The sequence below is a fragment of the Diabrotica undecimpunctata genome, chromosome 3, assembly GCF_040954645.1.
Source record: "Diabrotica undecimpunctata isolate CICGRU chromosome 3, icDiaUnde3, whole genome shotgun sequence".
Classification (NCBI taxonomy): domain Eukaryota; kingdom Metazoa; phylum Arthropoda; class Insecta; order Coleoptera; family Chrysomelidae; genus Diabrotica; species Diabrotica undecimpunctata.
Genome location: NC_092805.1, coordinates 143,903,216 through 143,927,965, shown reverse-complemented (window position 1 = coordinate 143,927,965; position 24,750 = coordinate 143,903,216). Strand labels below are relative to the sequence as shown.

General features: G+C 31.8%; 1 protein-coding gene and 2 long non-coding RNA genes across 3 annotated transcripts; 1 reads left to right on the top strand and 2 right to left on the bottom strand.

Annotated features, from left to right (window-relative positions):
- Positions 1-20,379: 20,379 nt before the first annotated feature.
- On the top strand, positions 20,380-21,918 carry LOC140436198 (uncharacterized). Its single transcript, XR_011950265.1, has 3 exons — positions 20,380-20,562; positions 20,614-20,803; positions 20,859-21,918. It is a non-coding gene; the product is annotated as an uncharacterized lncRNA (long non-coding RNA).
- A 287-nt stretch (positions 21,919-22,205) lies between these two features.
- Positions 22,206-23,729, bottom strand: LOC140436197 (uncharacterized). The gene is made up of 5 exons (XM_072524893.1): positions 23,665-23,729; positions 23,508-23,615; positions 23,385-23,456; positions 23,081-23,327; positions 22,206-23,012 (listed from the first exon to the last, which is right to left on the bottom strand). Exons 2-5 carry the CDS (start codon positions 23,518-23,520, stop codon positions 23,006-23,008), a joined length of 339 nt encoding a protein of 112 aa, XP_072380994.1. The 5' UTR covers positions 23,521-23,615; positions 23,665-23,729; the 3' UTR covers positions 22,206-23,005.
- Positions 23,730-23,742: 13 nt separating this feature from the next.
- LOC140436195 (uncharacterized) lies at positions 23,743-24,405 on the bottom strand. The gene is made up of 3 exons (XR_011950264.1): positions 24,336-24,405; positions 23,895-24,127; positions 23,743-23,831 (listed from the first exon to the last, which is right to left on the bottom strand). It is a non-coding gene; the product is annotated as an uncharacterized lncRNA (long non-coding RNA).
- Between the last annotated feature and the right edge of the window lie 345 nt (positions 24,406-24,750).

Genomic DNA, 24,750 nt, shown 5'->3' with positions numbered 1-24,750 from the left:
ACGAAACTTTCAATTTTTCTAACTGTAGACTGCGAAACTTGTTGACCAGGGTATTTATTATTAAACATTTCACAAACCTCCTTTTGAGTTCTTATTTTATGACCAAAACCAATCAAAATTAAATTGTCTATTCTTTGAGTCTCGGACAAATGAGCCATAATTAAATTTAATACGCGCACAAATATTATACTGACATCTTTTAGTAACTTTAAATACCTAAATGACAGCAGCCTACTAGATTCATATCAATTGTTTATTTGGCTTTTTGACTAATATTTTATTATCTTCAAAGGTTTTTCCCTAATGTTTAGCAGAACAGATTCGAAAATACCTGATTATTTCTAAAGTATATTTTAATAGACCCGGCAATATTGCTGATTTAAAAGTTAGGATAACGATAGAAACTAACAAAATACCCTTCGAGGTCATACAAAAAGTTGTACGAGAATTCCAAAATCGCCTCGGTTATTGTCAAGAAGTGAATAATGGTGGTCAAGTTGAACATTTAATTTAAATTGTAAAAATGAATTTTCTCAGTTATGATTGCACAAACTCAAAAAAGTTTATATTGCTGAACAGAGGACTAAAATCCCTTTCTAACAAGGTCCCACAGGACCCCCTTTGTTATTTAAAATTTTCGAGGGGGTGCTTATATTTTAAAGGGGGTGCTGGAAGGAGATAATATTTTCATACTGTAAATAGTCAATTTAAAAATAAAAATCGACCTGCTTCAGGTTTTTTTCAGATAGTACATAATAACGCTAAAAATGAATTTATTCCATACATATGGACTGCATGGTATAATTCGCTAACATATCTTCCTGCTCTTTTTTTGTTTTTGTACGTATCGATGTAATGTTTGATGTGGAATACCTTTTATATTGCCTACTTCTCTCAGTGGTTGTCTCGCCTCTCGCATAACCGATGGTTCATGATTTTTCAGCTTTCGTTTTTCGACGACTTTACTCATTTTCTTAATCTGAAATTAAATAATTTACTCTATTGGTTTTCTATGCCAAGTGCAAAATGTATATATTTGTATATTTACAATACGCCCTCAGTGAGCATGTCCCAGTGTGGGTCGTGGCACTTTGTCCCAGTGTTGGAAACTGTAAACCACCAGTTAAAAAAAATTGTACGTTCTTAATTTTTAACATTATATCAAGAATTTTTCCAAAAGTCTACCCTTTAATAACCATTTTTACTCACATAGCTGCGATACAGCTCTTAACTATTTAAATATACAATGCACAGGCACAGCAACCAAAAATTGCAAAAAAATACGTTTTCAACTTTATCTCACTCGAAGTACCTTACATGCGGCACACCTTTCAAACGTTAGAACTTGGAACAGAGTATGGTTACTTCTTCTTCTTCAAGTGCCATCTTCGTTCCGAAGGTTGGCGATCATCAGGGCTGTACGTATTTTCGAAACTGCTGACCGAAACAATTCGTTGTTGCTACAGCTATACCATTCCCGTAGATTCTTTAGCCAGGAGTTTCGTCTTCTTCCTATGGACCTTTTTACTGCTATTTTCCCTTGCATAATTATTCGAAGCAGTTCATATCTTTCGCCTCTTGTAATGTGTCCCAAGTATTGCAGTTTTCGTTTTTTGATCGTAAATTATGACTTCCTTTTCTTTATTCATTCTTCTCAAGACCTCGACATTTGTGACTCTCTCAGTCCATGATATTCTCAGGATTCTGCGATACATCCACAGTTCAAATGCCTCTAATTTTTTGGTATCAATCTTTTTCAACGCCCATGACTCCATTCCGTAGAACAGCACAGAAAGTACGTAACATCTCATCAGGCGAAGTTTCATTTCAAGGCTCAAATCTCTTCCGCAGAACACTCTCTTCATTTTAGTGAATATGGATCTGACTTTTTCTATTCTTATTTTGATTTCTGCTGAGCTATCGTTTTCTTCATTTATAAAAGTGCCGAAATATTTGTATTTGCTAACTCGATCGATAATTTCATTGTATAAATATAAATTTTGGACATTTTGTGTTGATTTCGATATTACCATAAATTTAGTTTTCTTTATGTTCAAAGATAGTCCATATTCTTCGCTGCAGTCTGCTATCTTATTCACCAATGTCTGTAGCTCTTCAAGTGTTTCTGCGATCAGAACGGTGTCGTCGACAAATCTCAGATTGTTTAATCTAACACCATTTATTTTAATACCTACGGATTGCTCAGAGAGTGTTCTATTCATTACGTCTTCGGAATAGAGATTAAACAGGGTTGGTGACAGTATACACCCTTGTCTCACACCTCGCTTTATTTCAATTTCTTCAGTGGTATTATTCTCTACTCTCACTACTGCTTTCTGATTGTAGTACATATTTGCTATTAGTCGGATGTCTCGTTTATCTAAATTCTTTTCTGTCAGGAGTCTGATTAGGTGATCATGCCGCACTTTATCAAAGACCTTGTTTTAATCTATGAAACACATGAATACATCTTGATTTATGTCAAGACATATTTGAGACATAACGTTCAATGCAAACAACGCCTCTCTTGTTCCAAGTCCATTTCGGAATCCAAACTGTGTATTATTGATGTCCATTTCTAGTTTTCTGTGTACTCTAGAGTGTATAATTTTCAGGAATATTTTCAGTACATGGCTCATCAGACTGATTGTACGGTAATCACTACATTGTTTGGCATTTATCTTTTTTGGTATAATAACAAAGGTGGATAAAAGCCATTCTTGTGGTATTTTTTCTGATGTATAAATGCTATTGAAAAGTTCATCTAAAATGTGAATCGAGTCTTTTTCTATTAGTTTAAGGATTTCCGTTGGTATTTCATCTGGACCTGGGGCTTTACCATTTTTCATTCTTTTTAGTGCGTACAGTACTTCCTCTTCCGTATTTCTGGACCTTCGTCTCCTTGTATGTTACTTAGCTCAGATTGTTGTCTATCATCTGCAAAGAGTTCTTCAATATAGTTTTTTCATGTCTTCAACTGTTCTTCTAGTTCTGTTATTATGTTTCCGTTGACATTATACAGGGTATTTGTCTGCTTACGTTTTTGTGTACCTGCAAGTTCTTTCACTTTTTTATGTACATTAAAAATATCATGTTTTGCCTGCAATTGCTCTATTTCTTCACATTTTCTTTTATAAAAATATCCTTTTGCTATTCTGATTTCTATTTTGATTTCTTTCTGTATTTGTTTATACCTTTGTTCGTTTTTTCCTTTCATTATTCTCCGATTGTCCATGAGAAGAAGGATCTTATCAGTCATCCACCTTTGCTTTATTTTTGGTTTTTATTTAGTCAGAATTTTCTTCGCAGGACCTGATATCGCCATTTTTACGTTTTGCCATTTTTTATCTATGTTGTTCGTTGGTTGAGATGTTTCTTTTTCATGAAGTATTTTCAAATTATTATTAATACATTTTTGCAGCTTCTCCTTTACCTCCAGGTTACATAAATGACAGACGTCTATCTGATTTGCTCTTCTTTTCTGCTCCAATCTTTTTAGTTTAACACTCATTTGCGCTATTAGAGGGTTATGGTCTGAATAGACATCTGCGCCTGGGTAAGCTTTAACTGATTTTAAGGAGTTTCTGTATCGTTCGTTTATCAGTAAAACATCAATCTGGTTTCGAATTATTCTTTTGCCATTGTCCTGGGGTGATTTCCACGTATAAAGTCTTCTCTTTGGTAAGTTGAAGAATGTATTAGATACAATCATGTTGTTCTCCTGGCAGAATTGAAGTAGTCTATCACCTCGTTCATTTCTTTTACCGAGTCCGTATTCTCCTACATGTTTGCCACTTTTTCCTTTACCAATTTTTGAGTTAAAATCACCTAGAATTACGGTGATGTCTCGTGGTTTCGTCGATTTTAATACTTGATTAATTTCTTTGTAGAATTGTTCAATTTCATCCTCGGATTTATCTGCAGTAGGTGCATAGATCTGTATGATATTTAGTTTACTTGTGTTTGTTTGTAGTTGGAGAAATAAGAGCCGATCTGATACTGGAGTAAAATTAATGACCGACTTGGAGTATGGTTACAGTCACTAGCAAATGTACAAATGTTCCCTTTTAGGCACAGCGTTGCCACTTAAGATCTATTTTACGGGAAATACATTAGAACATTCTACTTGTCTCACTGTGGGACCTGTCCCACCGATGGATGCTTTCGCCTACGATTTTGGGAACGAGAAATTGGTTCCTTGAGATAGACTTCATAAAATCGTTACCAAGCCATATATACTTGAGTACAGTGTTGTGTTGGTTTTTTTCTTTCCAACAAAAGGTCGTAGGTTTGCGTTTTTACATTTCTTCTTTAACTATTAAAATTGTATCAAATATGATAAGGTGAAGCTTATTGACAGTAGTGAAAGGTAGGCAACGCCCGAAACAAATTATTTTTCTTTCGACGTTTGACTGAAAAGTTAGGAACTTCTAGGTTTGAGTATGAATACTTCAGTCAAAGGCTGAAAAGGGAATTTATGTCGGGGTTTGCCCATAGGCTTTGGTCAAACCGACGATAAACTAGTTATACCGGGAATGCACTGCATATCGACTTTTGACTATGTATAATATACCTACATACTAAGCAAAAGACATGTAAACTGTATAAGATCAAAGAGTATTGTAAAAAATCAATAAAGACAAATGGTGAAAATGTTTCACTAATTGATTAACAGGAAGCACAGACAGCGACAAAATTTAAGATCTTATAATAACTAAATTCAAAACTAGAAATTAATGCCACACATATATTGCTAATTTTTATCGCAGATGTTTTTGAATGAGATTATACAGATTTTTTACATAATAGACAGAGATCTGAAGAATATGCCTCTGGTAGAACATGTTTCTCTTTTAATTTACGTTCACCATTTGTGCCACAATGCTCACAGCCTACACTTGGCATTGCCGCTGACACTTCTTTGGATTTTGTAGAGGGATTTGCCATTGTTTCTTGGTTCCGTTTGGTTATAGGATTTAGTTTTTCTTTGGATTTGTGCTCACTCTTTGTCCCACAATGTTCACAGTTTAAAACTGGCATTTCTGCTGATTTTTCTTTAGATTTTGTAGAGGAATTAGCTACAGTTTCTTCATTCCAATGAATTAACTTGTCGTTTAATTTGTGATCACTCTTTGTGCCGCCACAATGGTGACAATCTAAACTTGGTATTTTTTCTGAAACTTCTTTGGATTTTGTAGAGGGATTTGACATTACTTCTTGATTTGGATTGGATTTTGGATTTAACTTATCTTTAGATTTGTGCTCACTTTTTATACCACCACAATATTCACAATCTAAACTTGGTATTATTTCTGAAACTTCCTTAGGATTTGTAGAGGGATTTAACATTGTTTCTTGATTGTGATTGGATATTGGATTTAACTTATCTTTAGATTTGTGCTCACTTTTTATACCACCACAATATTCACAGTCTAAACTTGGTATTATTTCTGAAACTTCTTTGGATTTTGTAGAGGGATTTAACATTGCTTTTCGGTTTGGATTGGATGTTGGATTTAACTTATCTTTAGATTTGTGCTCACTTTTTATACCACCGCAATATTCACAGTCTAAACTTGGTGTTACCGTTGATACTTCTTTGGATTTTGTCGAAGGATTTGCCATTACTTCTTGATTCTTTTTGGATGTCGGATTAAACTTACCACTTTGTGATTTGTGGTCACTTTTTACACTGCCACAATATTCACAGCCCAAACTTGGTACTTCCATTGATACTGTTTTGGATTTTGTAGAGGGATTTGACACTGTGTCTTCATTCCGATTAAGTTTTGATTTTGACTTGCCTTTTAATTTGTGTTCACTCTTTGTGCCGCCGCAATATTCACAGCCTAAACTTGGCATTGACGCTGAAATTTCTTTGGATTTAGTAGAGGGGTTTACCATTGTTCCTTGATTCCGTTTAGACACTGGATTTGATTTAGGCTTGGATTTATGTTCACTGCTTAAGCCGCAATATTCACAGTCTAAAATTGGCATTTCTACAGATATTTCTTTGGATTTTTCGTCATTCCGTTTAAAAAATGATTTTAACTTGTCTTTTAAAGAGTGCTCATTGTTTATACCACAATATTCACAGCCTGAATTTGGTGTTGTCGCTGATGTTTCTTTGGTTTTGGTAGAGGGATTTACCATTGTTCCCTGATTTCGTTTAGATTTTGGATTTAACATACATTGGCTGCATTGTGTATGGTCCTGCAAAATACTACTAGTTTGAGTACTCCGCGTATTTGAATAAGGTAAATGAGTATTACAACCACAATCTTGCACAAAACAAGTATCATTAGCCTCACATGCGCGACTGACAGTGTAGGTATCTTGGGTGTAGGAATTTTGATGTGTGTTCGGAGACCAATACATATGATCGATACATTGTATACCATTATGATAGTTCCTATTGTTAAAACTTTCACATGCTGCATTTTGTGAAAAATAATGGTCTGGATCGTTTAAACCGTTCCTCTTTACCTCATACTTCATATTATGTCCGTTATAGTTTTGATATGCTCTCATATTTTCGTTTAAAGGCTGCTGACAAGTAGGACATCCATACGTTTCTTGGTGTGAAGGATCAGAAATAATATTACCCATTTGTGATTGGTACTGTGTTGGATTGAAAACTCTATACCAGTTTGGAGATACTTGTTGCACATAGTTTCCACCCTGTTGGCAATAAGGACAAAATAATCTAACTGTAGGTAATCCGTTATTATTTGGCTGTTCCTCGTAACAGCACATTTTTTTAGATTTATTTGCTAGGGTAACAGACATCGTAATTTTGGACCAAAATTTTATTAAACTACTTTAAATGATTTAAGCTTATTTTATTTTGACATTTCTGACAGTCGCTTCTTTTTTTGGGAAATTTGGATAACGTGTTAATAGAAACACGCAGCACAGATTTCTATCAGTTATTTCACATTTCTCAAAACTGCATGTAACCTCTTAAGCAGAAAGCATTGATATTTTGGTAAATTTTTAACGCCATCTATTATACAAGATGAAAAACATCCCCAAAAAGTGGCGAGAACGATTCTCAAATGATAAATGCACAAGATTGCAGTGAATATCGGAATATTATACACAAATTAGCTTTCTCTAAAATATACCTAGGACAATACAGATTTTGCAACCAGAAGGTTCGTCTTCTTTCTCTATTTCTTTTACATTCAATGTTACCTTAGAAAAGCATTTCCAATGGGCGATTTGGTCACGGTTATTATACTTCAAAACACTCCTGAAGAGGGCGACTGCATAAACTCAAAGACTCAACTTATGCTAAAATTTCGATGTCATTGATTTGAAAACTGTCTTTTTTTTCACAATCAAATCTTTATTTTTAATACATATATTAAAATGTTAAATTTTTAATTTTAAAAGTTTAAAAGGTATGAAATATTCAATTTTAAAAGTATCTATTTTTTATTACATGTAAATAAAATTTTACAACTTTGAATTAAAAATAGGTTTGTTTCAGTTTGTTAAAGATCTGCTTGAGCCCAATCTAGTTGAGTATCAGGATGGTGTCTGTGTGCTACCATAATTCTGAATACTTTTGCCACGGTGCTTTATGACTTAGTTTGCTCGTTCGAGCCCTTTTGTTTCTTAGCAACTTTGTTACGAGGCGGTTGATAGTATTCTCCCGAAGTCTCTTTTTATCCTTGGATGTTGCCGATTTGGTTTTCTTGGGATTTGCTATGGTCCATTGTCCCAGCAGCCATTTTTGCCTTTTTCTATCCTGAAGAAATTCTAGATAACGAGAAGCAGTTACATGTCTGGCGATTTACGTGATTGTTTAGCATAAAAGACTCTTCATCAGAAAAAAGTACCTTTTGTATGAAACCCTGACCTCTGTTACATTTTTCCATAATGGTTTCGCAGAATTCGATTCTTCTATCAAAGTCATCTTCTAATAGCACCTAGACCAGATGTACTTTGTATGGATGCCACTTCTCTTTTTTTTAGCAGTTAATAGTTAATAGATCTATTAACATCTTTATCAACGTCTGCTTTGCCTTGCAATTTTTAGAAGGCTCAGATTAAGGCAGAAATCTGAATTGTGTTTCGAAACTATTTTACGGATTTAATATCAGATGTCGCTATTGCGTCCATTTCGAAGCCATTTTATTGTTGCTTCTTAAAGACAGGAAAGATTTATTTTTCACGTTGAGAACGCCTATGAATAGCTGTTCTGATTAGCTTTATTAAAGCGAAATACGTATAAACAGATACATAGACGCTTTGTGCGTGAAATCAAATCTTGACTGTCTTTTTCATTTCATGTAAAGAGTTTAGCTTTCGTATGCAGTTTTTGTATTTTGCCGAAATTAAACTCAGATTTTATACAGGTGTTAAATAAATAAACGTGGAGCGATTTTTGACATTTTTTATGATTCTCGCGAGATCAATACAATATATTCCTTTCATTGACTTACCACTATGAAGTTTCGATTACTAGAGCCTAACCTTTATAACCTACAGCATGAAATTTTAGTTTTGAGTTTTGGCAACAAATGTGAGGCATCTTTGCCTGTAAAAGGCATCTTGAGTTTTGTCGATAGGACATTTGGATCAAAAGATATCGAACTTTTACTGTCGAGCTGATACAAATTTTATTGAACAATCATTTCGCGCGCGTAACTGACATGCAAAATCGACGGTTGCTTCAAGCGTTGTTTCTAGGAGAACGGTTCATTCTACACAAAAAATAATTGTATTTGTTTAAAATTATCTTAGCTACATTTTTTATTTGAAAAATTTTTTTCTACGGTGTGCGGATTCTCGGTAAATCGATTTTTTTGCGTTTTTACCCGCCTGTGACGGGGGTTTTAGGGGGAAGGCCGGGGGTAAAAGTGGTAAACTTTTTTTAATCTTCTTTGGAATCCCAAAATTAATATTCTCTGCAAAATTCAGCTTATTCGTATGCTTTTTAAGGATCAACTCTCTGACGACTGGACTATATGCTCAATACAGAAATGTTGAAAGAAATGGAATCAAGAATAGATAGATAGATATAATACTGAAGATAATGTCCGATAATTTTCCAGCTTACAGGGTGTCACAATATTGACATGGAAAACTGAACTTAATATTTTTCATTCTATTCTTTTAGAAAGTTCTAGACATATCAAAATGCGCAGATACTATAGCAACTGCATAAATAAAACTAAATAGCAATATTTTTATATTTTTTATAAGTAGGTACTTATCAAAATAAAGCAAAAATTTTGTTCCATTAAATAATCGCTGTCCATGATTCACCACTTTCTAAAACCTTTGACTTGATTGTATTAACGTTTAGTTGCCCAGTAATCATAAAACGTTGAAAGATGGCGCCGACAAAAGAAAAATCGAGTAATAAATAGTTACTAAATCGATGACACATTATGTATGTAACTAAAATGCATCCAATGTTGCACTCACAGTGTTCGAAAATAACTTTTACCTCGATTTTTACGCTGGTTGATATGACAAGACAGAAGACAGCAAAAGTGATGCGCTAACTGACGGTGTCTATTTCAAAAGTTTTGATTTACGGCCTCCCTGTTGAAACGCTCTACAGAGTGTCAAAGTGATATATGCCATTTCATTTCGGCTGCTGAACACGGAATTTATGAAGAACGTCACCGAAAAAGGCCGGAAGGGCTTTATGGATATTTTATGTAGACATTATTGCGCGTACTTAGTCTTTGTAGAAATTCACGATTGCATCCATCTTTCAAATGCTAAACGTGTTAACCGATGCCATAAAACAGTAATAATACATAAAAATCAACGTTTTCAGTAGTAACAGTGCAAAAAGGGATTGAAATTAGCCAAAGTTCGAAAAAAAAATATTTTTATAGCTAAAACGGTAACCATTTCAGTACACGAACTATTAATTCAGTACTTGGAAGGCACTACATTACACACAAGCATAGAATATCGCCACAAGAACATTTGCCAGTATAACGAGATTGAATTTAATATTTTTTATTCATTGTTAAATGTAACGTTGTGACACAAACAATAAGAAAGGAGTGTATAAAAATAAATAATCAGCAAGCTATATAACAGTTCAGGAAAAAGCTAAAAAATAATGAAGTTAGGTAGGTATATAAATTTAATTTGATACACTACATACACTGATCGGCATATACACTGCCGATCCAAAAATTAGGACCACGTTGTAACTGATTCCTTACATAAAGGTGATATTTCAATTTTTTTACTTATGTGCTCTTCATAAATTTCTTTTCCAATATCACCCAAAGTGTATCCATTACAAATTTCGCAAAGTCTTTCTTTGGTTTAAAGAGAGATATGTAAGAGTCGGAAGAGAGAATATATTCTCGCCCACGATCGGAAAAGAGAGCCTACACGTAGAATCTACTGATAACAGTGTCAGAATCATAAACTTTACTATGTCTAAGAACATGATAATAGCTGGAACAAGATTTCCACATAAAGATATACATAAGGGAACTTGGAAATCTCCTGATAATGAAACGATTAACCAAATAGATTATATAATCATCAATGCAAGACACTGCTCTAACTTATTAGATATTAGGTCTTTTAGAGGAGCAAACATAGATAGTGATCATTATCTAGTTAAAACACGATTTAAAGAGAGAATATCCAATTTAAAAAAGGAGATGGGAAAAAGGGGAGAAAAAATCGACATTAATAAACTAAAAGAGCCCGACATTGCAAATGTATACAGACAGCAAATAAAAGACGAAATAAGGACAAAAAACTTAGAAGAAGAAGAAGATATTAACCAACTATGGGCAAATATACGAGATATTGTGTTACAGAAATCCGTTGAAATATTGGGCAAAACCAAGTCAGAAAAAAGAAATCATTGGTTTGATCATGAGTGCGAAATGGCCACAAATAGAAAGAACACAGCATATCATAAAACCATTGACGCAGGTTGTACACGGAGAAAAAAAGAAGAGTATAGACGTCTTAGAAGAGAGGAAAAACGTATCTACCGACGTAAGAAGAAGGAATACGAACAGAACACTCTCAGTGAGATACAAAGTTTATTCGATAAAAATGAAACGAGGAAATACTACAAATCCTTAGCTAATCCTACAAATATTAGCCGACGAGAATTTAAACCACGATTAAAAATTTGTAAAGACACTAGCCGTCGAGAATTTAAACCACGATTAAAAATTTGTAAGGACACTAACGGTGAAATTCTACATGATAGAAACTCAGTTCTTAACAAATGGGCACAACATTTCAGCGAACATCTAAATATAAACGATATTGAAGGAGAGTACAACATAGAAAATGAACAAAATATACAACGTCAACTAGACAGTGAAGACCCAACAAGAGAAGAAGTGTCAAATGCGATCCTAAAACTCAAACACAATAAAGCCCCAGGAGTCGATGATGAGTTCGGAAATATATAAAAAGGGTGGTGATCAACTTTTTGCAGCAATCCATAAACTAATAGTACTTATATGGCGGAATGAATGGGTACCAGAAGAGTGCCTGAAGGGAATAATATGTCCATTGCATAAAAAGGGTGATCAACTGGAGTGTAAGAACTATAGAGGCATTACTCTGTTAGCATGTGCGTATAAAATCTTCGGCAATGTATTATTTGAAAGACTTAGACATTTTACAAACGATATTGTTGGTCAATATCAATGCGGATTTACTGCTGAAAAGTCAACTACACATCAAATTCAACCACATAGGCAGATTCTAGAAAAGTCACTAGAATATAACATAGAAACACACCATCTCTTCATTGACTTCAAAGCAGCCTATGACAGTGTGAAAAGAACTGCATTATATAATGCAATGATAGACTTTGGGATCCCACCTAAGTTAGTTAAGTTGACCCAACTAACAATGAACAACGTAAGCTCATGCGTTAGAATTGAAGGAGAAAACTCTGCGTTTTTTGACATTAATAATGGTCTAAGACAGGGGGACGTGTTGGCGTAACTGCTCTTTATGATTGCATTGGAAAAGGCAATCAGACAATTAAATATTAGAATGAATGGAACTATTTTTAATAGATCGACGCAAATTCTCGCATTCGCTGACGATATAGTTATAGTGGGCAGAAGTATGAGAGACATGGTGCAGTGTTTTACAAGGCTTGCGGACGCAGCAAGTAAATTAGGTCTTGTGGTAAACGAGGAAAAAACCAAATATATATTGGTTTCTAAAAACCCTCGAAATATCCAGCAAATAATTCAAATTAACAACCATACCTTTGAGCAAATCAAAGAATTTACATATCTTGGATCGTTAGTAAACGCAACAAACACGACAAGCGACGAAATAAAAAGACGCATAGCAATAGCAAACAGAACTGTTCACGGCCTCCAGAAACATTTAAAAAATAAAAATATAAAAAAGCTTAATATATACAGGACCTTAATAAGACCAGTTTTGATATATGGGGCTAAAACGTGGATCTTATCTCAAAATGATAAAAGACTTCTTGGTATTTTTGAGAGAAAAATTCTTGGTAACTTTGAGAGAAAGATTTTTGGGGCCGTAAATGAAAATGGTCTATTGCGTCGAAGATACAACTTTGAACTATATCAGTTATACACCGATCCAGATATTGTGAAATTCGTTAAAGTGCAGAGATTTAGATGGGCTGGACACATAACTAGAATGTCAGATCACGAATACACCAAGAGATTAACATTTTCAAAACCAGCGGGCACAAGAAGCAGAGGACGACCACGAATGAGATGGATTGATGATGTGGAAGAAGACCTACAGATTCTAGGGGTTAGAAGATGGAGGAAAGTTGCAGGAATCGACAGGAGTGGCGACTTCTTTGTGAGCAGGCCAAGACCCACAACGGATTGTCGAGCCACTTATGATGATTGTAAGAGTGCTTGTAACAGTAGCAACAGAAACGTCTTTTTGTTTTTTGACTCACAATAATCTGTATACATTTTGTAAAGCTGTGGCTTGGATGAAATGTCTGATTGTATATATATCCTTTTTCTACAATAATGGGACGGTATTTTGGTCAAACCATCTAAAAAGTCCTGCAATTTAATTTCTTCATCAAATGGATTTCTTGGAATATTTGTTTTTAATTTTTCACTGGCCATCATATCTTGGCCTTTTTTTAGATGATAAATAAAAGTATTAACTCTCTTAGATTTTTCTGGATCCTTTCTATCTCTTTGTCTATTTGTATGTCAAATAATGTTTTTCGATCATCTTTAGACATAATGTTGCACGAGATAATACTATTTCTTTTTTCTTTACAGTTATTACATCGAGGCTTCATAATTTTTTTTTGGTTTCTTTATATCTTTTCTCCACTTTTTATCAATTTTTTATTTTCCGCAGTATTCTTTACCCGTTTCAATATTCTTTTTATTCCTTTGACTAACCCATTGGTCTTTCTTAACTTGTCACCGTTTCTTTCTTTTGATAACAGGTTCATCACATTCAGAATCAGATTCACTGTAATCAACTAGTTTTTTCATTAATTCAGTTAATAAATTCAGCCTAAGGATAGGCAGTTGGGATTTTAGGTATATGTGCAGGAGCCGTTAGCTCTTCTTCTTGCATATCAATGACTAAATCACTATTCAATATTAATAACGTATCATTTTGGTTAATGCTACATGTAATTGGTTCAATAGGATTAATCGTATTTTCTGTGTTCTTGTCAAATAATGGTTGACTGTAATTTTCATTATTGAGTGAGTAAACCTCTTCAAGTATTACATTATCAACTGTCTGCATATTATTATGGACACAACTTGGACTTTCAGACATAATACTGTCCTTGAAGTATTCAACGTTAAACATCTTTTCTATACGAGGCTGTTCATTGTCAATACAACCTATGTCTCCATTGGCAAACAAAAATAGAGGAAGTAAATTGAGATGCTGAGCTATCATGCTTGGTCATGCTTTCCAAATTATAGGAGTCTTGGGCAGTGGTGGATCCAAGGGGGGGGGTCACGGGGGTCATGACCACCCCCAAAACAAAATTAAATATCAATCAAATAATCCTAAAAAAAATCATTTAAACCCATCAACCCTATAAGCAGGAAGTTAAGAGTTAAAATGATTCTAACTCATTAATTCTAGGGGTAAGTGTAGAATTATACGGAAGCGTTTTTAAATTGCTCTTTAAAAAAATTAACAATTCTAAATACAGTAATACCTCGACTAAGAGAATAGAGAATCGTTCCATTATCGATGAGATAGATCAAATTCCATATTCAAATACTGCAAAATATTTGGTTATTGTCCAATAAATATAAATAATCTATAACCTACCTGTCGGCGAGAATCCAGAAGCTATCGACAAAGACAGTACTGACCGAGAGAGAGTAACATTTAGCAGAACTTTGAGATTTTTTAAAAAGTTTATATCAAATAGCTGCTTTGTGTTACACTTTATGTTAAAAATAAAAACAGATTCGGAAAGTGGGTCAAATTCTGTAGTGCCCTATTTCAAAAAAAAAATTTTACGTTTATTTTAACCAAAAATATTTGAAAAAAAAATATTGTTTAAACAATTTATTAATTTACAACCAAATAGTGCACTAGAACTTTTTAAGACCTTTCATATAAAAAAAGAATCATCTCAATATCTGCCATAGTTTTTGCGTTATTTGATATAAACTTTTACATTGGAATTTAGCTATGCCCAAATTATTTTTAAATCAGTACGACAGCTTAAAACAAAACATAACATTGGATTACTACCATCACTAGTATGAAAACGAAGAAAGCAAGCCAGCCAACTCCTAGCGAATATTAAATCTTTACAACCGGATGGTGAGCAATTATATCTAATTACTAAATAAATAAATATTTATAATTTGTATTATTATCCAATTGTTTGTGTTGAAATGGCATACTTAGTGAGTTAGCTGTCAAAATCACAACCTTCCGAAGAAAACGGAGGTGGCTGGTGTTCGAATGCCGATTTACACATAAACTAGTAATTGTATTGGAGTTGTTGTTTTTGCAAATCATGCGGAATTATAATTGTATCGATATAATCGATATGCAAATTAGTGTCATCCGAATTGGCGTTACCTCTACTCTCTTTTACCTACCTTTTATAAACGGTATCAAACATAATAATAGGTAAACAAAATTGTATTTCCGTCAATGTATTTCCGTCTTGTTTTGGATCCTTGTCACGATGTTTTTCTTTGCGTTGAACTGAAAATCTTTTTGACTATGAATCTGCAATCAATAATAATTAATATTCAGTCGATTTTAACAATAAACACAAACAAGTCTGGGTAATTTGCTCTGCCAAAGCCATTTTTCAGAAAAAAAAACTAAAAATCTTTTTAAAATTCTTCTAGTTTTTAAAGAAAAGAACTAATCTAAGAAAGAACTAATAATAGTTATTACTATAATTTGATTTTGTAAATTGATTTTTATCATTTAAAGGTGCCTTGCAACCGAAAACAGTTTTAACGCAAGATCCTTAAATTCATATGTGAACAATGTTGAACAAGATGTGAGCGCTGAGCAATTATATTTTAGCAAGGGACTATGAACTCAACAGAAACTTTTTTGTTGTGCTTTATTGTTGTAAAAAAAAATAGAAAACAATATGATTTATCAATTCAAGAAATCTTTGACTGATTGGCTGATTAAAGATTCGATTAGCACGGTGTGACTTTAATCTAATTTTCCACTGATTGGTAGTCTCTCATCTTCGTAAGATCAATAAATTAGCGTTACGTGAAGATAATAAATGTCTTGTAGCAAATAGAAAATTAGACACAAAAAACAGAATAGCGGTAAATAAATTAGCCCAGTCTGGTTATGCAAAAATCATCGATTTCACGGCAAAATTTTTCACAGATATGAGAATATCTTTATTTTTCCGTTTTTTAAATTAAAATTGATAAACAATTTACGGAGATATTTGCAAAAAAGCTTTTTTTTGCACTAGTTTATAAATTTTATTAATTTTTTTGTTAACAAAATAAAATGTTATTAATACATTCGAAAATCGGGGAATTACCGTCTTTTAAATTTGTGCGAAATTTCCCCCCGAGACTAATATAATTATGAACATTTAATAAATAATACAAAACATATCACATAAATAATAATATTAATAAATATTTTATTATATATATAATATTAGATGTATATATATATATATATATATATATATATTGTATATAATATTAAATATATATACAAAAGGAACATTTTTATATTCGAGAGAGGAAGAGAGAGAAAATATATCTTCTGTCTCTCTCTTACTCATTATCTTACATATGTAATGATTTCACAGATTCACTCCCATACAAATTTCCAACGTGGAGCAGCGCGCGTATAGATATATAACTTCAAAAACAAACCGATAAATATTTGGTAAATTAAAATTATTTTATGTGGTACAATTTTCATTGGGACAGTTAAGCCCATGGAATTTGTTTGATAAAATTTCATATTATTTCTCTTGATAATAAAAGATATTTTCATTTGTTTATTTATGTTATTTCTATTTATTTCCTTTTCCTATTTTATCCCGATAAGGAACAACTAAGAGATACTGGAAGCCACGAGAAAAGATAAGTATAACCTATTTTATCGGTAATAGGTCTTATCGGTCTAAAAACAGAATAGCGGTAAATAAATTAGCCCAGTCTGGTTATGCAAAAATCATCGATTTCACGGCAAAATTTTTCACAGATATGAGAATATCTTTATTTTTCCGTTTTTTAAATTAAAATTGATAAACAATTTACGGAGATATTTGCAAAAAAGCTTTTTTTTGCACTAGTTTATAAATTTTATTAATTTTTTTGTTAACAAAATAAAATGTTATTAATACATTCGAAAATCGGGGAATTACCGTCTTTTAAATTTGTGCGAAATTTCCCCCCGAGACTAATATAATTATGAACATTTAATAAATAATACAAAACATATCACATAAATAATAATATTAATAAATATTTTATTATATATATAATATTAGATGTATATATATATATATATATATATATATATATATATATATATATATATATATTGTATATAATATTAAATATATATACAAAAGGAACATTTTTATATTCGAGAGAGGAAGAGAGAGAAAATATATCTTCTGTCTCTCTCTTACTCATTATCTTACATATGTAATGATTTCACAGATTCACTCCCATACAAATTTCCAACGTGGAGCAGCGCGCGTATAGATATATAACTTCAAAAACAAACCGATAAATATTTGGTAAATTAAAATTATTTTATGTGGTACAATTTTCATTGGGACAGTTAAGCCCATGGAATTTGTTTGATAAAATTTCATATTATTTCTCTTGATAATAAAAGATATTTTCATTTGTTTATTTATGTTATTTCTATTTATTTCCTTTTCCTATTTTATCCCGATAAGGAACAACTAAGAGATACTGGAAGCCACGAGAAAAGATAAGTATAACCTATTTTATCGGTAATAGGTCTTATCGGTCTAAAAACAGAATAGCGGTAAATAAATTAGCCCAGTCTGGTTATGCAAAAATCATCGATTTCACGGCAAAATTTTTCACAGATATGAGAATATCTTTATTTTTCCGTTTTTTAAATTAAAATTGATAAACAATTTACGGAGATATTTGCAAAAAAGCTTTTTTTTGCACTAGTTTATAAATTTTATTAATTTTTTTGTTAACAAAATAAAATGTTATTAATACATTCGAAAATCGGGGAATTACCGTCTTTTAAATTTGTGCGAAATTTCCCCCCGATCGGTCAAATATAATTATAGCTAATTGCTAAAAGTTATTTAATTTGTTTATCGCTGAGGCTAAATATTTAAACTATTGAACTTGCTCTATTAATGATGCTAGACACATTTAGCAAATTTCATAGGATTCTTTAAGCCTTAAACTATCTCAGATGTTAAATGCATATTACGTTTTCATCGAAATTATTTACAATATAAACGTTTGAAAAAGGCGTATGTTTTTTACTTTTAAACAATTGTAATAAATTCTATATTTTTCAAGCTACAGACCTGTACGTACAATCATTGGATAGCTGGTAAAAAACTCACATTAAAAAAAACCTTCTATGACCAATAGGAACTAAGTTAGGGACTATTTTTAAAAAAATCATATCTCCATTGTTTATAAACAGTAAGAAGTAAAATTTGCACAAAGGCTTTGATTGATAGCGTAACATAATCAACAAGGGGGAGCTGTTTTGGTCGAAAGGAGACATCGTCGTGTGTGAATTAAAAGGTCAGTCAATATTTTTTTGTGACAGAATTTTTTGTATGTTTCAAATAAAAGACTCTATACCATCAGAAGATCAAAAAAAATACCGCTATAATACCATAAATTTTATAAAAGTTAAAAAAAAATTAATTAAAGTTTTCTGATTCACGTTGCAAATATCACATAAAGTTTTTTTAACGTCAAAGGATAATTATTAATATTGCTTAATAAATTTAAAAAGTTTCTTTTTAAAATATTCAGAATTTTTTTTTTTTTTTTTTGAGTAGGTACAAAAACATATGAACAAAGATTCCAATATTTCAAAATTTTTATAGGAAGTGTAATTATTTTACGAATATCCAAATTTCTTGTTTATGTTGTTTTATCAATGTTATAAACCGATAAATATTTGGTAAATTAAAATTATTTTATGTGGTACAATTTTCATGGGGACAGTTAAGCCCATGGAATTTGTTTGATAAAATTTCATATTATTTCTTTTGATAATAAAAGATATTTGTATTTGTTTATTTATGTTACTTCTATTTATTTTCTTTTCCTATTTTATCCCGATAAGGAACAACTAAGAGTTACTGGAAGCCACGAGAAAAGATAAGTATAACCTATTTTATTTATATACCTTAATTTTTTTTTTTGTATAATAAAATGGCACCCTTTTTTATGTAGGATTTGCGACACTTAGATAATTAATTAAATAATTAATTAAAGTAATTAAATAAATAAAAAGTTAATATAAAAGTAAGAAAAAGCAGATCATAGTAATATATAATTCAACTTATGACGTATTTAATCTTTTTTATTTAATTTTATTAAAGCACTTCAGCAGCATCGACTATATTAAATTTATTGATTTCGGCTTTTCCGAGCTTTGTTCTGAAAGAAAATATAACGTTTCAAAATACTTTTTTAATTATGAACTCGATGCCTTCCGTTATTTCCCAATGATTTCACATATCATTTCAAATTAAAACTGAGATATACGAATAGATCTTCGGCGAGAGATGGGTCCAAATTTATGTTGGCGATATTTTCAAACACTTCTGAAATATAACAATACTACGTTTGTACGAATACATATAAATTCAATATATAACTCAATTTATCGAATTTTAAAACTTTTTCAAATTTTTTCTCATTAACGATTTTTGAAACAAAATTGATCTTATGTTCCTATTATTTTATTAATACCCGGTATCTGGTTGTGTTGCTCTCAGGTAACATCATGTTTATAAGCACCTAAGTCAATTTCTACTATATATAGCTGTTATATAACAATGATAACAGTTAGCAACAAGTCTTGTTAGTTATATAAAACTGTTGGCGACATCTAACAGTCAATAGAGATGTTTGTAAAAAATAATTTGAGTACATAGGATACTAGTAGAGATCTACGTGTAAGTGGTGTGTCATAATTTTTATTGTTTTTATTGTCAAACGTTTGTTAGGAGTATTCTGAGGTTTGTTTTTTACTTTGTATATAAACGAAGGTTGTTTTAGGCCCATATTTATAGTCGATGCTCAAGTATCGGTTGATGCTTGAGGTCGACCTTGAATGAAATTTGTGTTCTATAAACCGTTCTCAAGTACGAAATCGAGCTTGAGTACGCAGAAATGACAGCTCGTACTCAAGCATCGGATCGACCTGCCTTGAGCACGGGATCCTAACCTAACTTTTGTTGTTTATATTTGTTAAATTTGTTTTCCGATTCGCTTCCAATATATTTTTTTTGTTTTTCTCATTACAATAAAAAAATGTATGACGAAGTTGAAAAATTTTTAGAGTTTATTGATCATATTGAAGAAGGAAATCAGCCGGAACGTATACCAAAACGTATATTCGTGATATGGAAAATCCCATGGAGTTTTACCGCGATGTTGAATTTCGTCAACGGTATCGTTTCAACAAAGATACCGTTGCAGATACCATTCTGCCTCTGGTATTTGAAGGTCTACGAAAAGCAGACAATCGTGGTTTACCAATACCTCCAATATTACAATTGTTAATTTGTTTAAGATTTTATGCTACATCTAATTTTCAGGTTGTATCTGGTGATTTGCGGGGTATTAGTCAATCGACAATAAGCAACACCATTAAAAAGGTATCAATGTTAATAGCTCAACGTTTAAATGATTTTGTAGGGTTTCCCATACTGGACAAGGATTTAGGAGGAATATAACAAGTTTTTATGAGGTTGCCTATTTTCCAAATGTTTCTGGGTGTATTGATTGCACCCACATCAAGATATCTAATCCAGGTGGTAATAATGGGGAAGTATTTCGTAATAGAAAAGGCTTTTTTTCATTAAATGTGCAGGTATAGATTGATCTTTCTTATCCAGGCCCTCATTATATAAATAAATTGCAGGTTGTTTCAGGTCCTAGAAGAGAGATTATGGATATTGTTGTTCGACATCCCGGATCAAGTCATGACAGCTTGATATTTGATCGAAGTGCATTACGAGTTAGAATGGAAAGAGGTGAAATTCCAGGATTATTAATAGGTGACAGTGGATATGCATGCAGACACTATCTACTTACTCCAGTATTACAGCCAGGTATTTATTGATAATTGGCTAAAAAATAGGTTATTTGATGGATATCTCTTTTTAGGTAATGATCAAGAAAATAGGTATAATAGTGCACATATAAGAACAAGAAATGTTGTTGAAAGGCTATTTGGAACCTAAAAAAGACGGTTTCCTTGTCTTCAACGAGGTCTACAAACTAAATTAAATACATCTCTTGCAATAATATGTGCTACAGCAGTACTTTATAATATAGGTTTACAAGAAAATAATAATGATGATGATGATTTTGTAGAAAATATTGATGTGCCAGTAAATAGAAATGTTAATGATGTGGAACAAGGTTTAAATTTTAGGAGACATTTTATTCACCAATATTTTGCATAAGAATTAAAATACATTATTGAATACTTATCTTATTATAGGTAGATATATGTTAGCATCATCATTAGCTTGATAAAACTTTTTATTCATGATTTGTTCTTTTAATTTTTAAAATTTCAATATTTAATTGTATTCCTTATATCTAACCTTTGTTCAATTGGCATTTGTTTGTTTAGTTTGAGAATACATTATTGAATACTTGCATTATGTTAGCTGTAGTATGTTTTATCTTATTTCTCAAAATATCAGCATCATTATAATTAGCTTGATTACACTTTTTGTTCATGATTTGTTCTTCCAATTTTTTATTTTTAAAATTTCAATAGTTTATTTCATTGCTTCCTTATACACAAGCTTTTTTCAATTGGCATTTGTTTAGTTTGATAATACATTATTGAATATTTGTATTATGTTAGATGTAGTATGTTTTATCTTATTTCTGAAAATGTCAGAATGATTATCATTAGCTTGATTACACGTTTTGTTCATGATTTATTTTTCCAATTTTTTATTTTTAAAATTTCAATATTTTATTTTATTTCTTTCTTATATCTAATCTTTGTTCAGTTCAATTCAAAGTTGTTTATTTTGAGAATACATTATTGAATACTTATATTATGTTAAATATAGTATGTTTTTGTCTTATTTATAAAAATGTATTTTTTTATGTTTTAATTTAAAATAAATGAGGGTTTTTCACTCACTATGCTCAGACAACTTAAGCAAGTATGTCTTTACTGAGTACAAGGAGTTTCCCTCCTTTTAATTAAGTGTTTATTCCTTTCATAAAACCTTTCCTTACCAAATAAAAATTATACAAATTTAGAATATTAATATTCTTTATTTAAAAAATTATACAGTTATAATTAAATACAATATAAAATAGATTATTTTATTTTATAGCTTCATCAGGAGTAAACTGTAAACAATTAGAACATTACAAAAAAATGATGTAATTATATATATATATATATATATATATATATATATATATATATATATATATATATACATATGTATATATACATGTATATATTGCAGTGGCAGCAATTTACTAAAAATTATGCAAACTCAGTATTTTAATAATTTTCAGTAAACAACATAAAAATATGATCTATGTAGCAATCAATACTTAAAAAAACTGAAAGAGAAACATACATAATCTAAAAACAAAAGACTATACAACAAATAAAAAGGTAAAACCATATCTTACCAGCTGAAATTAAAATATTAAGAACCTTAAATCTACATTAAATACTATCTAGAAATAAAATAAACAGGAAGGAGAATAGAAAGAAAATAACCATGATTTTACAACACAAAGTATATTTTTTTTTTAATTTTTTTTCGTCTTTATAGAGGGGGGGTCTGAAATCTTCAAAAGACATCTCAGTCCAGTACGCCGCCTGACTGACCTTAGTGCAGGATTCATTCTTCGTAGTCCCGGCGATAGTTCCCGAGGTACTTTAAAACGCCCTCTCGTCGCTGATTCTACGTCAAATGCCTACCTGCTAAAACAGACCCTCCTCTGACATTCAGTGCTCCGAAAGTGAAAAGGCCACTGTAAGACTGAGTTAACACTATCTTCAGTTGGGAATAAGCCACAATGTTTATTTATATGTTATAGTTACTGATGTTTTGATGTCTATGACCAGATATTGTTACCAAAAATACAAAATTGTGATTTATTTTCTGAAAATAAATCACAATTTTGTATCTATGATAACAGCCCTCTGGTCATATAGATTGAAAAAAATCAGTAAATAAAATATGTAAATAAATATATTGTGGCTTATTCCTAACATTCTCTCTAAAAATGCAGAGTACCCAACAAAGGAAAAAGATCTTCTAGCGCCTGAAAATATACAATTAATTATAGCCAAATTCTAGTAACAAGTCAAACATGATAAAATCTATAATTACCCTTTTTTATAGTCTATTAACTTCAATGAAGCTAATTCAGCTTCATCAGTAGCTCTCTGCCTCTCCTTCTCAGCTGCTTCTCTTAAGGCTTTTGCCCTCAGCATATCTTCTTCCAAAATCTTCATTTTCATCCTGTGAATCTCGTCTTGCTGTCTGATGGTATCCCTCATTTTCTTGGACCGTTGTTTATTTTCAGACAATATTTGTGGTATAGCACCCAGTGCCCTACTAGAAGTAGGAGTGTTTGCTAAAATTGATATTATTGTTAAGTACATATGGCTTTAACTACATTTAAAACACTTACCACTTTGAAGCATATCATCATCATCCTCTTCTGTATGAACAGCAGGTGTCACACTACAAGTATTACCTGAAACTATTATTAAGTGTACAGGAAGACTGCTCAAAATTATTACATCATACTTACATAACAAGTCCATTTCTTTGAACTCTGTAGTGGGAAAGAAGTGAGGGGGGTCAGAGGCTACTGATGGTCCTGCTATTGAGCTTCCTAGCTGGTTGAACTGTTTTTGGCCTACAATTATACTATGAGTAAAGCACAGTTACAAATTTAGTACATTTACCTTTTTCAAAGACTGCTGTGCTATCAAAAGAACAGTCGATGCTGACGTCTATATTGGGACCAGCCTCTTCAAGTAACTCCAGCACTGCATCACACTCTGGCTTCATCGGGGGACCACCACCTGTAGCTAACATGCTGTGACGCAGTGCTGTTGTTTCTTTGCGTTTCCTATGATAAAAAAATTATTGGTCAATACTTAAGCATTTGCTTAAACTAATAAAAGTATTCTACCTTTGTTTTAGGTTGTTCCACAATTTTCGAAGCTGGTCGCTGGTCCTGATGTTGTTGACCTCAGGCTGGCAGTTATAATTTCTTGTTATTAACTCCCAAGCCATCTTTTTCTCCATTGTCGAAGCACCGTCTGTCCTTTTATTCTCTACCACACCGTTTTCAGTTACCAGCTGGATTAGGAGAACTTTTTCCTTTGTTGAGTAAGGTGCATATTTCATGCCATTTCCACTCATCTAAAATTTAGATAACCAATTTATTTAGCGTACGGCTTATACAGACAATATAATTATAATGATTGTAACGCATTACACACATATAAATATATCCAAAAACAAATATACATGTAAGCATATATTGAACATCTAAAATTATGCCTCAGACACAGTAACAAAATGGAAATTAATTCTCTAGAATAAATATTTTTTATAATATATTACATACCTTAAAATAGTTAATCCAATATTAATTTCAAACACAAAATATTAATACTAAACACAAAATTTCAGTAAGTATACTATACTATAAACCAACTTTGCGCGGGCTAAAGCATAAACTAAATTTGGCGCTAAAAGTTTAGTCACAATTATGATAAAATTGACAGAATCTTCTTTTTATTCGATATTTATTCGAAACTTACTTTTACTGTACTAATTTTTCGTGCTTGAGATCAACCTTGTACGAGAATACCCGAAGTATCGTTTATAGAACACAACAAATACTTGAGCATGACTTTGACGTAAGTTCGACTTGGCGGAGCACATGCTCAAGCACGGGCTTGAGTACCGACTATAAATACGGGGCTTAGTTTTAGTGTAATTCTGCGCTATTTTTTGCTGTATATGGTAAGTAATCGTAT